Source organism: Salmo salar, chromosome 07 (genome assembly GCF_965601325.2).
Source record: "Salmo salar chromosome 07, fSalSal1, whole genome shotgun sequence".
Taxonomy (NCBI): domain Eukaryota; kingdom Metazoa; phylum Chordata; class Actinopteri; order Salmoniformes; family Salmonidae; genus Salmo; species Salmo salar.
Window position 1 is genome coordinate 34,988,867 of NC_138297.1, and position 18,634 is coordinate 35,007,500.

At 37.2% G+C, this 18,634-nt stretch overlaps 1 protein-coding gene across 2 annotated transcripts in view; it reads left to right on the forward strand.

The window, feature by feature from the left end:
* Window positions 1–9,549: 9,549 nt before the first annotated feature.
* The window catches only part of LOC100194607 (ribosomal protein L34), an 18,738-nt gene continuing 9,653 nt past the window's right edge, over window positions 9,550–18,634 (forward strand). Inside the window, exons 1-3 of one of the 2 annotated variants that reach the window (XM_014207447.3) lie at window positions 9,550–9,641; window positions 10,146–10,218; window positions 10,518–10,617. In XM_014207447.3, the coding sequence (XP_014062922.1) occupies window positions 10,154–10,218; window positions 10,518–10,617 (165 nt within the window). In that variant the 5' untranslated portion in view covers window positions 9,550–9,641; window positions 10,146–10,153. 2 annotated transcript variants of the gene reach the window in all.

Consider the following 18,634-nt stretch of genomic DNA (forward strand, 5'->3'; position numbering starts at 1 on the left):
CAAAAAGGCTTTACAACGAAAGCAAAACATTAGATTATGTCAGCAGAGTACCCAGCCAGAAATAATCAGACACCCATTTTTCAAGCTAGCATATAATGTCACATAAACCCAAACCACAGCTAAATGCAGCACTAACCTTTGATGATCTTCATCAGATGACAATCTTAGGACATTATGTTATACAATACATGCATGTTTTGTTCAATCAAGTTCATATTTATATAAAAAACCAGCTTTTTACATTAGCATGTGACGTTCAGAACTAGCATACCCCCCGCAAACTTCCGGTGAATTTACTAAATTACTCACGATAAACGTTCACAAAAAACATAACAATTATTTTAAGAATTATAGATACAGAACTCCTCTATGCACTCGCTATGTCCGATTTTAAAATAGCTTTTCGGTGAAAGCACATTTTGCAATATTCGGAGTAGAAAGCCCGGCATCACAGGGCTAGCTATTTAGACACCCACCAAGTTTAGCCCTCACCAAAGTCAGATTTACTATAAGAAAAATGTTATTACCTTTGCTGTTCTTCGTCAGAATGCACTCCCAGGACTTCTACTTCAATAACAAATGTTGGTTTGGTTCACAATAATCCATAGTTATGTTCAAATATCCTCTGTTTTGTTCGTGCGTTCAAGACACTATCCGAAGTGTAAAGAAGGGTGACGCGCACGACGCATTTCGTGACAAACAATTTCTAAATATTCCATTACCGTACTTCGAAGCATGTCAACCGCTGTTTAAAATCAATTTTTATGCCATTTTTCTTGTAAAAAAGCGATAATATTCCGACCGGGAAAGCGTGTTTACGTTCAAAGAGAGAGAAAATAAAAACATGGGATCCCCTCGTGCACGAGCCTCAGTCTGATGGTCCTCTGATCGGCCACTTACCAAAGGCGATAATGTTTTTCAGTCAGGGGCTGGAATTACATCATTCAGCTTTTTCCCGGGTTCTGAGAGCCTATGGGAGCCGTAGGAAGTGTCACGTTACAGCAAAGATCCCCAGTTTTCAATAAACAGAGCCAAGAAGCTCAAGGAATGGTCAGAGAGGGCACTTCCTGTACAGAATCCTCTCAGGTTTTTGCCTGCCATATGAGTTCTGTTATACTCACAGACACCATTCAAACAGTTTTAGAAACTTTAGGGTGTTTTCTATCCAAAGCCAATAATTATATGCATATTCTAGTTTCTGGGCAGTAGTAATAACCAGATTAAATCGGATACGTTTTTTATCCGGCCATGTAAATACTGCCCCCTAGCCCTAACAGGTTAACCTCTATGGGACCGGCGGGACGAATTCGTCCCACCTACGTAACATCCACTGCCAGCCTGTGGCGCGATTTTCAAAATCTTCAAAATCCTATTACTTCAATTTCTCAAACATATGACTATTTTACAGCCATTTAAAGATAAGACTCTCGTTAATCTAACCACACTGTCCGATTTCAAAAAGGCTTTACAACGAAAGCAAAACATTAGATTATGTCAGCAGAGTACCAAGCCAGAAATAATCAGACACCCATTTTTCAAGCCAGCATATAATGTCACCAAAACCCAGAAGACAGCTAAATGCAGCACTCACCTTTGATGATCTTCATCAGATGACAACCCTAGGACATTATGTTATACAATACATGCATGTTTTGTTCAATCAAGTTCATATTTATATCAAAAACCAGCTTTTTACATTAGCATGTGACGTTCAGAACTAGCATACCCCCCGCAAACTTACGGGGAATTCGCTAACATTTTACTAAATTACTCACGATAAACGTTCACAAAAAGCATAACAATTATTTTAAGAATTATAGATACAGACCTCCTCTATGCACTCGATATGTCCGATTTTAAAATAGCTTTTTGGTGAAAGCACATTTTGCAATATTCTAAGTATATAGCCCAGGCATCACGGGCTCGCTATTTAGACACCCGGCAAGTTTAGCACTCACCATAATCATATTTACTATTATAAAAATGTCATTACCTTTTGTTGTCTTCGTCAGAATGCACACCCAGGACGTCTACTTCAATAACAAATGTTGGTTTGGTCCAAAATAATCCATCGTTATATCCGAATAGCGGCGTTTTGTTCGTGCGTTCCAGACACTATCCGAAATAGTAAAGAAGTGTCGCGCGCTTGGCGCAATTCCTGACAATAAAATTCAAAGTATTCAATTGCCGTACGTCGAAGCATGTCAACCGCTGTTTAAAATCAATTTTTACGTCATTTTTCTCGTAGAAAAGCGGTAAAATTCCGACAGGGAATCTCCTTTTCGGCAAACAGAGGAAAAAATCCCAAAGGCGGGGGCGGTCGGGGTCACGCGCATAAGCTAGTGTCTCTTGATGGGCCACTTGAGAAAGGCGATAATGTGTTTCAGCCTGGGGCTGGAATGACGACATTCTCTTTTTTCCCGGGCTATGAGAGCCTATGGACGACGTGGGAAGTGTCACGTTAGAGCAGAGATCCTTAGTAAATGATAGAGATGGCAAAGAAGTTCCAGAAATGGTCAGACAGGCCACTTCCTGTAAAGGAATCTCTCAGGTTTTGACCTGCCATTTGAGTTCTGTTATACTCACAGACACCATTCAAACAGTTTTAGAAAATTTAGGGTGTTTTCTATCCATATGTAATAAGTATATGCATATTCTAGTTACTGAGTAGGAGTGGTAACCAGATTAAATCGGGTATGTTTTTTATCCAGCCGTGTCAATGCTGCCCCCTAGCCCTAACAGGTTAATTGCGAAGTGGGGGTAGCGCCAATCACTTACCCCAGGTAACAGTACGCCATCCACCGCCATCACCTGGGCCCTAGCGTTCTGGAGATGTGGGTCTTCTAACTGAGCTGTCCTGAACTGACCCGTGAGGATTCCCATGTTGGGAGCTCCGTCTAGGGCCTCCACCTCCATAAAGGGGAGCCTGAGGTCTTCCTCGCACGGCGGCTCGCTTTCTGGAGCGGGGTCGTCTCCCTCCTCCGGGTCCGACTCGGGCCCAGTGGACACCTCTTGTGGCCGGGGTTGGGTGGCACAGGCCACCGTCTTTTTTCCTTTTCTTCCTACCTCCCGTGCTTGCCTCTCCAGGTCCCTCCTCCACAGTGCCTGGAGGAGAGGGTAGTCTCGACCAAGGAAAATGGACATGGGTAGGTTAGGCACAGCTCCCACGCGCATCTGGCATTCCCCCTTTGGGGTGGTTATCCTCACGGCCACCGTTGGGTACCTCTTCGTGTCCCCGTGTACACAGGACACTGTCACCTCTTCGTCCCCCGGTTCCTCCTTCCCCTCTCGTGTGAGCCACTGCGGGTGGGCCAGGGTCACCATGCTGCCGGAGTCCAGCAGAGCGCTGGTGTCGATGCCATCGATTCGTACCAGAACCATCGGAGGGGCCATCTCGGTGTGCGCCCAACAGGAGGTGACGTAACTTGCCATCCGGGTTATCCCCGAGCTGAGGGGTGCGGAGAGCATGGCCTCCTCCCGGCCAGGACAGCTCCACGCGAGATACCCCGGCTGACCGCACTCATAGCAGCGTCTCTGATCGGGGTCCAGCAGCCGCCGGCGTCGTCGGTTTGGGTCACCCTCCCACTTCACAGCCTCGGCTGGTTCCGTCTGGGCCCCCTTCAGCTCCTCGCCTCTCTTTGTGTTGGTCGCCCCCCTCACCGCATCTCCTCTCTCCGCTCGAGCCCCTCCCATCAGGTCCTGGGTGTTCTGGTGAATTTCCACTGCTGTCAGCAATTCCTCCAGGTTCTGGTGGTTCTGCATGCTCACCGTCTTCTTCATCTCATAGGGCAGGGCCCGAAGGTATTTATCCAGGACGAGTTTGTCGAGCATTGGGAGGGACGGTACTTCTGTCAGTAGCCAGCCCTTGGTCAGATGAACCAGGTCGCTCATCTGCGCACGGGGGGACAGGGTGGGGTCAAAGGCCCAGTCGTGGACCAGTTGTGCACGGCGTGCGAGATTGAACCCATAACGGCTTAGTATCTCCCGTTTGAGTCCCTCATAATTTGCGGCCTGGTCAGTGTTCAAATCAAGGCCTTCTGGGCCTTCCCAGAGAGGTAGGGTGCCAACAGGCTGGCCCACTGTGGCTTGGACCATCCTTCCCACTGTGCCGTCCTCTCGAAGGTGCACAGATACGGCTCCATGTCATCTTCCTCCCTGAACTGAACCAAGAACTGATTCGGGCCAGACTCCTGAGCACTCCCAACCTTCAACTGGGCTACCTGCGCTACCAGTCTGCGGTTTTGTTGGTGCTGCTCCTCCAGCATTTGCTCCTGGAGAGCCTGTTGCTTCTGCTGGCTGAGGATGAACTGAGCCACCAGCTCCTCCATGGTAATCTCCGCACACTCGACCCCACGGCACCCAAATCTATTGAGTTGCCTGCGTTCTCCACCATGTTTGGTAAACCGTGGGGTGTTGGGTTGAGCTTGCAGAGATTGACACAGAGAAAGGGAGGCTTTAGTCAGAAACCAACTTTACTTAAGACAGAATATAAATATATCAAAGAAATAACTTAGGTTTTGCTCGGTCTTAATTCTCTCTCTTAACTGGTGTCCATCTCTCTCCCTTACATTTACATTTACATTTAAGTCATTTAGCAGACGCTCTTATCCAGAGCGACTTACAAATTGGTGCATTCACCTTATGATATCCAGTGGAACAACCACTTTACAATAGTGCATCTAAATCTTTTAAGGGGGGGGGGGGGTTAGAAGGATTACTTTATCCTATCCTAGGTATTCCTTAAAGAGGTGGGGTTTCAGGTGTCTCCGGAAGGTGGTGATTGACTCCGCTGTCCTGGCGTCGTGAGGGAGCTTGTTCCACCATTGGGGTGCCAGAGCAGCGAACAGTTTTGACTGGGCTGAGCGGGAACTGTGCTTCCTCAGAGGTAGGGGGGCCAGCAGGCCAGAGGTGGATGAACGCAGTGCCCTTGTTTGGGTGTAGGGCCTGATCAGAGCCTGAAGGTATGGAGGTACCGTTCCCTTCACAGCTCCGTAGGCAATCACCATGGTCTTGTAGCGGATGCGAGCTTCAACTGGAAGCCAGTGGAATCCCTTCTCTCCCGCGGTGTGCCATCGTGCTCCTTTTATTTAGCATCCACGGCTGGTTGGCACTTTCCTCTAATTACCTCCACTTAGCTGTCCGTGTCGAGGTGCCCAGCTCCCGTATTCCCAGCAGAGGGAGCCAACATCACCTCATGTACCTCCCCTCTATTACCATCCCCTGGGGTAGACCTCCTGGGATACCACACATCCCTAACTATAACATTTTCCGACAAGATAGAACTGCCAAAGGGGGTAGAGTTGCAATCTACTGCAGAGATAACCTACAGAGTTCTGTCTTACTATCCAGGTCTGTGCCCAAACAATTTGAGCTTCTACTTTTAAAAATCCACCTTTCCAGAAACAAGTCTCTCAACGTTGCCGCTTGCTATAGGCCACATTCTGCCGCCAGCTGTGCCCTGGACACCATATATGAATTGATTGCCCCCCATCGATCTTCAGAGCTCGTACTGTTGACCTAAACTGGGACATGCTTAACACCCCGGCCATCCTACAATCTAAACTTGATGCCCTCAATCTCACACAAATTATCAATGAATCTACCAGGTACAACCCCAAATCTGTAAACACAGGCACCCTCATAGATATCATCCTAACCAACCTGCCCTCCAAATACACCTCTGCTGTCTTCAACCAGGTTCTCAGCGATCACTGCCTCATTGCCTGCATCTGTAATGGGTCTGCGGTCAAACGACCACCCCGCATCACTGTCAAACGCTCCCTAAAACACTTCAGCGAGCAGGCCTTTCTAATCGACCTGGCCCAGGTATCCTGGAAGGATATTGAACTCATTCCGTCAGTAGAAGATACCTAGTTATTCTTTAAAAGTGCATTCCTCACAATCTTAAATAAGCATGCCCCATTAAAAAAATATAGAACCAGGAACAGATTTGCCCGTGGTTCACTCCAGACCTGACTGGCCTTGACCAGCACAAAAACATCCTACGGCATACTGCATTAGCATCGAATAGCCCCCGTGATATGCAACTTTTCAGGGAAGTTAGGAACCAATATACACAGGCAGTTAGGAAAGCAAAGGATAGCTTTTTCAAACTGAAATTTGCATCCTGCAGAACAAACTCTAAAAAGTTCTGGGACACTGTAAAGTTCATGGAGAATAAGAGCACCTCCTCCCAGCTGCCCACTGCACTGAGGCTAGGAAACTCTGTCACCACCGATAAATCCACAATAATTGAGAATTTCAATAAGCATTATTCTACGGCTGGCCATGCTTTCCAGCGGGCTACCCCTACCCCGGTCAACAGCCCTGCACCCCCCACAGCAACTTGCCCAAGCCTCCCCCATTTATCCTTCACCCAAATCCAGATAGCTGATGTTCTGAAAGAGCTGCAAAATCTGGACCCCTACAAATCAGCAGCCACAATCTGGACCCTCTCTTTCTAAAATTATCAGCAGTCATTGTTGCAACCCCTATTACTAGTCTGACTGAGATCCTCAAAGATTGGAAAGCTGCCTCGGTCATCCCCCTCTTCAAAGGGGGGAGACACTCTAGACCCAAACTGCTACAGACCTATATGTATCCTACCCTGCCTTTCTAAGGTCTTCAAAAGCCAAATTAACAAACAGATTACCGACCATTTCGAATCCCACCGTACCTGCTCCACTATGCAATCTGGTTTCCGAGCAAGTCATGGGTGCACCTCAGCCACGCTCCAGGTCCTAAACGATATTATAACCGCCATTGATAAGAGACAATACTGTGCAGCTGTATTCATCGACCTGGCCAAGGCTTTTGACTCTGTCAATCACTACATTCTTATCGGCAGACTCAACAGCCTTGGTTTCTCAAATGACTGCCTCGCCTGGTTCACCAACTACTTCTCAGACAGAGTTCAGTGTGTCAAATCGGAGGGCCTGTTGTCTGGACCTCTGGAAGTCTCTATGGGGGTGCCACAGGGTTCAGTTCTCAGGCCAACTCTTTTCTCTGTATACATCAATGATGTTGCTCTTGCTGCTGGTGATTCTCTGATCCACCTCTACGCAGATGACACCATTCTGTATACTTCTGGCCCTTCTTTGGACACTGTGTTATCCAACCTCCAACTTCAATGCAATAAAACTCTCCTTCCGTGGCCTCCAATTGCTCTTAAATGCATGTAAAACTAAATGCATGCTCTTCAACCAATCGCTGCCCGCACCTGCCCACCTGTCCAGCATCACTACTCTGGAAGATTCTGACTTAGAATATGTGGACAACTACAAATACCTAGGTGTCTGGTTAGACTGTAAACTCTCCTTCCAGACTCACATTAAGCATCTCCAATCCAAAATTAAATCTAGAATCGGCTTCCTATTTCGCAACAAAGCCTCCTTCACTCATGCTGCCAAACAGACCCTCTTAAAACTGACTATCCTGCCAATCCTTGACTTCGGCGATGTCATTTACAAAATAGCCTCCAACACTCTACTCAGCAAATTGGATGTAGTCTCCCACAGTGCCATCCGTTTTGTCACCAAAGCCCCATATACCACCAACCACTGCGACCTGTATGCTCTCGTTGGCTGGCCCTCACTTCATATTCATCGCCAAACCCACTGGCTCCAGGTCATCTATATGTATTTTCTAGGTAAAGCCCCACCTTATTTCAGCTCACTGGTCACCATAGCAGCACCCACCCGTAGCACGCGCTCCAGCAGGTATATTTCACTGGTCACCCCCAAAGCCAATTCTTCCTTTGGCCGCCTTTCCTTCCAGTTCTCTGCTGCCAATGACTGGAACGAATTGCAAAAATCATTGAAGCTGGAGACTCATATCTCCCTCACTAGCTTTAAGCACCAGCTGTCAGAGCAGCTCACAGATCACTGCACCTGTACATAGCCCATCTGTAAATAGCCCATCCAACTACCTCATCCCCATACTGTTATTTATTATTTTTGCTCCTTTGCACCCCAGTATCTCTGCTTGCACATTCATCTTCTGCACATCTATCACTCCAGTGTTTAATTTGCTAAATTGTAATTATTTCGCACTTTGGCCTATTTATTACGTTACCTCCCTTATCTTACCTCATTTGCACACACTGTACATAAACGTATATATTTTTTCTATCGTGTTATTGACTGTATGTTTGTTTATTCCATGTGTAACTCTGTGTTGTTGTTTGTGTCGCACTGCTTTGCTTTATCTTGGCCAGGTCGCAGTTGTAATTGAGAACTTGTTCTCAACTAGCCAACCTAGCCAATAAAAATAGGAAGGCCCTAACATTTGTCAATGACTCCAGCCACCCTAGTCATAGACTGTTCTCTCTGCTACCGCACGGCAAGGGTTACCGGAGCACCAAGTCTAGGTCCAAAGGGCTTCTTAACAGGTTCTACTCCCAAGCCATAAGACTCCTGAACAGCTAATCAAAGGGCTACCCAGACCCCTCTTTTATGCTGCTGCTACTCTCTGTTTATTATCTATGCATGGTCACTTTAACTCTACCTACATGTACATATTACCTCAATTACCTCGACTAACCAGTGCCACCGCACATTGACTCTGTACTGCACCCGTAGGTGCAGGCCGGTGCATTGGCCTCATTTATTAACCTTGCGAACATACAAAATATAGGGTATAATGTACGTGCACCAGTTTTCATGTAAAAGTTGCCATTTATTAACATTACTTTACATGAGAATGTGCTCACCTCCCCACACACTTTAGACCATGCTTACACACATCTGCTAGTGGTTGAGATATTGTAGTGCAAGCTGGCAAGTATTTTCTGCAAATGGGGATATGATGAAAAGCGTATTCATAAAACCTAAAAACAGGAAAACATATTAACAAGAATGCAACCATTTGCCATTAGTGAGAAGAGAGAAAATCTATGTTACATTTTTTTATGTAAAATAAATAGACATAGGAATTTTATAATTAGACATAGGAATCTTTTTCCCCCTTTTTTTCACAACCATTGCACAATATATTCCTCACCTTTTCTGGCCCTGATGGGTTCATTATCCCGAAGGAGCCATACAACAAATTACCATGCACATCTCTCATTTAATTTGGCTTCCGAGTGGAGCAGTGGTCTAAGGCACTGCATGTCAGTTCTAGAGGCATCACTACAGACCCTGGTTTGATTCCAGGCTGTATCACAACCGGCCGTGATTGCGAGTCCCATAGGGCGGTGCACAATTGTCCCAGCGTCACTAGGGTTTGGCTGGTGTAGGCCGTCATTGTAAATAAGAATTTGTTCCTAAATCAAATCAAATTGTATTTGTCACATGCGCCGAATACAACAGGTGTAGACCTTACAGTGAAATGCTTTCTTACAAACCCTTAACCAACAATGCTTTAAGAAGTTAAGTAAAAAATAGATAAGTTATAAAAAGAAATAAAATAAAAGTAACAAAATTAAATAGCAGCAGTAAAATAACTATAGCAATAGCGAGGCTATGTACAGGTGGTGTGAGGCTATTAGATATATAAAACTGCAATTCTCACGCCGACCTGCGGAAGGCAACAATACGCAACACAACGTCCAGTCTGCTGGAAACTCACAGGAAGAAGAAAAACGTCAAATTCCAAAGTACCGTCTTTAGTCCTTCCTTTTCCGGTGACATTAATAGAAGGTATGGCGGCTTAGATTTAATCGCTTATACTTCGTCTAAGTAATCTGTTGTAATCTGTGTTTATATAATATGACAACTCGTATTTCAAAGACCATATTTCCATTGTTAGAAACCGTTAACACGTTGATGATGATATTTCATGTTATCCTAGTACTTTGTCATTGCCCTCTAAGTATCATATCTTCAGTAACATTAGCACAAAGCAAACATGTCTCCATTTTGGTAACTACAAAAAAAATGCCTTTGCAGGTTTGCTGCCTTAAATTGACTTGTTTAAATTGACAAACTACGGTGTATTCTTCCACGTAAAATCAAACGTTTTCATCTTGATCCGTTTGTTAGGTAGTATATCAACTACCTAGCTTACTTGGTTACACAGTCTTGCGCAGTAATGTTGACGCCATCGGCAGTCCCCGATACCATTGCTTAATGAACAAGCTAGCTAGAAAAGGTAATAATGTAATCAATCGGTGTTACGTTATACTCATAATCATGTATTTACAGGTATCACCATGGTCCAGCGCCTAACTTACCGTCGTAGGTTGTCCTACAACACCGCCTCCAACAAAACTAGGCTGTAAGTAGCTAGCATGTAGCTATAACTAGCTAATTACATTGCAATTCCCTTGGCTTTTTGCTTTTCCCTTGGCTCTGTGCCATTCTTAGTTACTACAGTGCCTGTTTCTTTCTTGTGACCTTGTAACGGTTTGGTTGTTGATCGTTAGTAACGTTAGTACTGGCTTGCACGTGGTTGTATCTAGCTAGCTATGCATTTTAAATAAAGTAGTCTTGGGAAAACTAATGTAAGCATGTTTTCATCCCTCAAAATATTGTTGCCAACTTTGCATTGTGTAATGTGTATTCCCTCACTTACAGGTCCCGGACTCCTGGTAACCGCATTGTGTACCTGTACACCAAGAAGGTGGGCAAGGCACCCAAGTCGGCATGCGGAATCTGCCCTGGTAGACTGCGTGGAGTAAGTATTGTCCTATGTACATCCTATCCCACTGCATAATATACAAACTGGTATTTTTCAGGTCTGTTACAGTGAAAACACTACATGACCAAAAGTATGTGGACTACTGCTCGAATATCTCATTCCAAAATCATCGGCATTAATATGGAGTTCGTCCACCCTTTGCTGCTATAACAGCCTCCACTCGCCTGGGCGGACTTACTTCCATTCAGCCACGAGCATTAGTGAGGTCGCGCACTGATTTTGGGCCAGCATTTGGCGTTACAATTCATCCCAAAGGTGTTTGATCAGAATTGTATTAGTCATATGGGCCGACTACAACGGGTGTATACCTTACAGTGAAATGCTTACTTACAAGCCCCTAACCAACAATGCAGTTTAAAAAAATGAGTAACAAATAAAAGTAACAAGTAATTAAAGAGCAGCAGTAAAATAACAATAGCGAGACTATATACAGGGGGTACCGGTTAGTCGAGGTAATTGAGGTAATATGTAGCAAGAGTTATTAAAGTGACTATGCATAGATAATAACAGAGTAGCCGTGGTATAAAAGGGGTTGGGCAATCCAAATAGTCTGGGTAGCCATTTTATTAGATGTTCAGGAGTCTTATGGCTTGGGGGTAGAAGCCGAACCTAGACTTGGCACTCCGGCTACCTCTTGACACCGCCTGGTATAGAGGTCCTGGGTGGCAGGAAGCTTGGCCCCAGTGATGTACTGGGCTGTACGCACTACTCTCTGTAGTGCCTTGCAGTGGAGGCCGAGCAGTTGCCATACGCTGCAGTGATGCAACCAGTCAGGATGCTCTCGATGGTGTACCTGTAGAACCTTTTGAGGATCTGAGGACCCATGACAAATCTTTTCAGTCTCCTGAGGGCGAATAGATTTTGTCATGCCCTCTTCACGACTGTCTTGGTCTGCTTGGACCATGTTCGTTTTTTGATATGGACACCAAGGAAGCTCTCAACCTGCTCCACTATACATATATATGTATGTATGTGTATATATGTGTATGTGTATATATATATATGTATGTGTGTGTATATATATGTGTGTATATGTATGTGTGTATATGTATGAGTGTGTATATATATATGTATGTGTGTGTATATATATATATGTATGTGTGTGTATATATATGTATGTATGTATGAGTGTATATATATGTATGTATGAGTGTATATATATATATATGTAGGTATGAGTATATATGTATGTATGAGTATATATGTATGTATGAGTATGTATGTGTATGTATGAGTATGTATGAGTGTATATATATGTATGTATGTATGAGTGTATATATATGTATGTATGAGTGTATATATATGTATGTATGAGTGTATATATATATATGTATGTATGAGTGTATATATATATATGTATGTATGAGTGTATATATATATATGTATGTATGAGTGTATATATATATGTATGTATGAGTGTGTATATGAGTGTATGTGTATATGTATGTATGAGTGTATATGTATGTATGAGTGTATATGTATGTATGAGTGTATATATATATGTATGTATGAGTGTATATATATATGTATGTATGAGTGTATATATATATGTATGTATGAGTGTATATATATATGTATGTATGAGTGTATATATATGTATGTATGAGTGTATATATATATATATGTAGGTATGAGTATATATGTATGTATGAGTATATATGTATGTATGAGTATGTATGTGTATGTATGAGTGTATATATATGTATGTATGTATGAGTGTATATATATGTATGTATGAGTGTATATATATGTATGTATGAGTGTATATATATGTATGTATGAGTGTATATATATATATGTATGTATGAGTGTATATATATATGTATGTATGAGTGTGTATATGAGTGTATGTGTATATGTATGTATGAGTGTATATGTATGTATGAGTGTATATGTATGTATGAGTGTATATGTATGTATGAGTGTATATATATATGTATGTATGAGTGTATATATATATGTATGTATGAGTGTATATATATATGTATGTATGAGTGTATATATATATGTATGTATGAGTGTATATATATATGAGTGTATATATATATGTATGTATGAGTGTATATATATATGTATGAGTGTGTATATATGTATGAGTGTATATATATATGTATGAGTGTATATATATATGTATGAGTGTATATGTATGAGTGTATATGTATGAGTGTATATATATGTATGTATGAGTGTATATATATGTATGTATGAGTGTATATATATGTATGTATGAGTGTATATATATGTATGTATGAGTGTATATATGTATGTATGAGTGTGTATATGAGTGTATGTGTATATGTATGTATGTGTATATGTATGTATGAGTGTATATGTATGTATGAGTGTATATATGTATGTATGAGTGTATATATGTATGTATGAGTGTATGTATGAGTGTATATATGTATGTATGAGTGTATATGTATGAGTGTATATGTATGAGTATGTATGAGTGTATGTATGAGTGTATATATGTATGTATGAGTGTATATGTATGAGTGTATATGTATGAGTATGTATGAGTGTATATATATGTATGTATGTATGAGTGTATATATATGTATGTATGAGTGTATATATGTATGTATGAGTGTATGTATGAGTGTGTATATGAGTGTATATGTATGTATGAGTGTATATGTATGTATGAGTGTATATGTATGTATGAGTGTATATATGTATGTATGAGTGGATATATGTATGTATGAGTGGATATATGTATGTATGAGTGGATATATGTATGTATGAGTGTATATATGTATGTATGAGTGTATATATGTATGTATGAGTGTATATATGTATGTATGAGTGTATATATGTATGTATGAGTGTATATATGTATGTATGAGTGTATATATGTATGTATGAGTGTATATATATATATGTATGAGTGTATATATGTATGAGTGTATATATATATATGTATGAGTGTATATATGTATGAGTGTATATATATATATGTGTATGAGTGTATATATGTATGTATGAGTGTATATATGTATGTATGAGTGTATATATATATATGTATGTATGTATGTATGAGTGTATATGTATGAGTGTATATGTATGAGTATGTATGAGTGTATATATATGTATGAGTGTATATATATGTATGTATGTATGAGTGTATATATATGTATGTATGAGTGTATATATGTATGTATGAGTGTATGTATGAGTGTGTATATGAGTGTATATGTATGTATGAGTGTATATGTATGTATGAGTGTATATGTATGTATGAGTGTATATGTATGTATGAGTGTATATATGTATGTATGAGTGTATGTATGTATGAGTGTATATATGTATGTATGAGTGTATATATGTATGTATGAGTGTATATATGTATGTATGAGTGTATATATGTATGTATGAGTGTATATATGTATGTATGAGTGTATATATGTATGTATGAGTGTATATGTATATATGTATGAGTGTATATATGTATGAGTGTATATATATATATGTGTATGAGTGTATATATGTATGTATGAGTGTATATATGTATGTATGAGTGTATATATATATATGTATGTATGAGTGTATATGTATGTATGAGTGTATATATATGTATGTATGAGTGTATATATATGTGTATATATATATGTATGAGTGTATATATATATATGTATGAGTGTATATATATATATATATGTATGAGTGTGTATGAGTATGTATGAGTGTATATATATGTATGAGTGTATATATATGTATGTATGTATGAGTGTATATATATGTATGTATGAGTGTATATATGTATGTATGAGTGTATGTATGAGTGTGTATATGAGTGTATATGTATGTATGAGTGTATATGTATGTATGAGTGTATATGTATGTATGAGTGTATATGTATGTATGAGTGTATATATGTATGTATGAGTGTATGTATGTATGAGTGTATATATGTATGTATGAGTGTATATATGTATGTATGAGTGTATATATGTATGTATGAGTGTATATATGTATGTATGAGTGTATATATGTATGTATGAGTGTATATATGTATGTATGAGTGTATATGTATATATGTATGAGTGTATATATGTATGAGTGTATATATATATATGTGTATGAGTGTATATATGTATGTATGAGTGTATATATGTATGTATGAGTGTATATATATATATGTATGTATGAGTGTATATGTATGTATGAGTGTATATATATATGTATGTATGAGTGTATATATATGTGTATATATATATGTATGAGTGTATATATATATATGTATGAGTGTATATATATATATATATGTATGAGTGTATATATATATATATATGTATGAGTGTATATATATATGTATGAGTGTATATATGTATGTATGAGTGTATGTATGTATGTATGAATGTATGTATGAGTGTATATATATATGTATGTATGAGTGTATATATGTATGTATGAGTGTATATATGTATGTATGAGTGTATATATATATATGTATGAGTGTATATATATATATGTATGAGTGTATATATATATATATGTATGAGTGTATATATATATATGTATGAGTGTATATATGCATGTATGAGTGTATATATGTATGTATGAGTGTATATATATCTATGTATGAGTGTATATATATCTATGTATGAGTGTATATATGTATGTATGAGTGTATATATGTATGTATGAGTGTATATATATATGTATGTATGAGTGTATATATGTATGTATGAGTGTATATATGTATGTATGAGTGTATATATGTATGTATGAGTGTATATATATATATGTATGAGTGTATATATATATATGTATGAGTGTATATATATATGTATGAGTGTATATATATATATGTATGAGTGTATATATATATATGTATGAGTGTATATATGCATGTATGAGTGTATATATGTATGTATGAGTGTATATATATCTATGTATGAGTGTATATATATCTATGTATGAGTGTATATATGTATGTATGAGTGTATATATGTATGTATGAGTGTATATATGTATGAGTGTATGTATGAGTGTATATATGTATGTATGAGTGTATATATGTATGTATGAGTGTATATATGTATGTATGAGTGTATATATGTATGTATGAGTGTATATGTATATATGTATGAGTGTATATATGTATGAGTGTATATATATATATGTGTATGAGTGTATATATGTATGTATGAGTGTATATATGTATGTATGAGTGTATATATATATGTATGTATGAGTGTATATATATGTATGTATGAGTGTATATATATATGTATGTATGAGTGTATATATATGTGTATATATATATGTATGAGTGTATATATATATATGTATGAGTGTATATATATATATATGTATGAGTGTATATATATATGTATGAGTGTATATATGTATGTATGAGTGTATGTATGTATGTATGTATGAATGTATGTATGTATGAGTGTATATATATATGTATGTATGAGTGTATATATGTATGTATGAGTGTATATATGTATGTATGAGTGTATATATATATATGTATGAGTGTATATATATATATATGTATGAGTGTATATATATATATATGTATGAGTGTATATGTATGTATGAGTGTATATATGCATGTATGAGTGTATATATGTATGTATGAGTGTATATATATCTATGTATGAGTGTATATATATCTATGTATGAGTGTATATATGTATGTATGAGTGTATATATGTATGTATGAGTGTATATATGTATGAGTGTATGTATGAGTGTATATATATATATGTATGAGTGTATATATATGTATGAGTGTATATATGTATGTATGAGTGTATATATATGTATGAGTTTATATATATATATATGTATGAGTTTATATATATATATATATGTATGAGTTTATATATATGAGTGTATATATATGTATGTATGAGTTTATATATATATGTATGAGTTTATATATATATGAGTGTATATATATGTATGTATGAGTGTATATATATGTATATATGTATGTATGAGTGTGTATATATGTATGTATGAGTGTGTATATATGTATATATGTATGTATGAGTGTGTATATATGTATGTATGTATGAGTGTGTATATATGTATATATGTATGTATGAGTGTGTATATATGTATATATGTATGTATGAGTGTGTATATATGTATATATGTATGTGTGTATATGTATGAGTGTATATATGTATGTATGAGTGTATATATGTATGTATGAGTGTATATATATGTATGTATGAGTGTATATATATGTATGTATGAGTGTATATATATGTATGTATGAGTGTATATATGTATGTATGAGTGTATATATGTATGTATGAGTGTATATATGTATGTATGAGTGTATATATATATGTATGAGTGTATATATTTATATGTATGAGTGTATATATATATATATGTATGAGTGTATATATGTATGTATGAGTGTATATATGAGTGTATATATATATGTATGAGTGTATATATGTATGTATGAGTGTATGTATGAGTGTATATATGAGTGTATGTATGAGTGTATATATGTATGTATGAGTGTATATATATGTATGAGTGTGTGTATATATATATGTATGTATGAGTGTGTATATATATGTATGTATGAGTGTATATATATATGTATGTATGAGTGTATATATGCATGTATGAGTGTATATATGTATGTATGAGTGTATATATATATGTATGTATGAGTGTATATATGTATGTATGAGTGTATATATATATATATGTATGAGTGTGTATATATATATATATATGTATGAGTGTATATATATATGTATGAGTGTATATATATGTATGAGTTTATATATATATATATATATATATGTATGAGTTTATATATATATGAGTGTATATATATGTATGTATGAGTGTATATATATGTATATATGTATGTATGAGTGTGTATATATGTATATATGTATGTATGAGTGTGTATATGTATGAGTGTGTATATGTATGTATGAGTGTATATATGTATGTATGAGTGTGTATATATGTATGTATGAGTGTGTATATATGTATGTATGAGTGTATATATATGTATGAGTGTATATATATATGTGTGTATATATATGTATGTGTATATATATATGTATGTATGTATGTATGAGTGTATATATGTATGTATGTATGTATGAGTGTATATATATGTATGTATGAGTGTATATATATATATGTATGTATGTATGAGTGTATATGTATGTATGAGTGTATATATATGTATGTATGTATGTGAGTGTATATGTATGTGAGTGTATATATATGTATGTATGTATGTGAGTGTATATGTATGTGAGTGTATATGTATGTATGTATGAGTGTATATGTATGTATATATGAGTGTATATATATGTATGTATGAGTGTATATATATGTATGTATGAGTGTATATATATGTATGTATGAGTGTATATATATGTATGTATGAGTGTATATATATGTATGTATGAGTGTATATATATGTATGTATGAGTGTGTATATGTATGAGTGTGTATATGTATGTATGAGTGTATATATGTATGTATGAGTGTGTATATATGTATGTATGAGTGTATATATATGTATGAGTGTATATATATATGTGTGTATATATATGTATGTGTATATATATATGTATGTATGTATGTATGAGTGTATATATGTATGTATGTATGTATGAGTGTATATATATGTATGTATGAGTGTATATATATATATGTATGTATGTATGAGTGTATATGTATGTATGAGTGTATATATATGTATGTATGTATGTGAGTGTATATGTATGTGAGTGTATATGTATGTATGTATGAGTGTATATATATGTATGTATGAGTGTATATATATGTATGTATGAGTGTATATATATGTATGTATGAGTGTATATATATGTATGTATGAGTGTATATATATGTATGTATGAGTGTATATATATGTATGTATGAGTGTATATATATGTATGTATGAGTGTATATATATATATGTATGTATGAGTGTATATATATATATGTATGTATGAGTGTATATATATGTATGTATGAG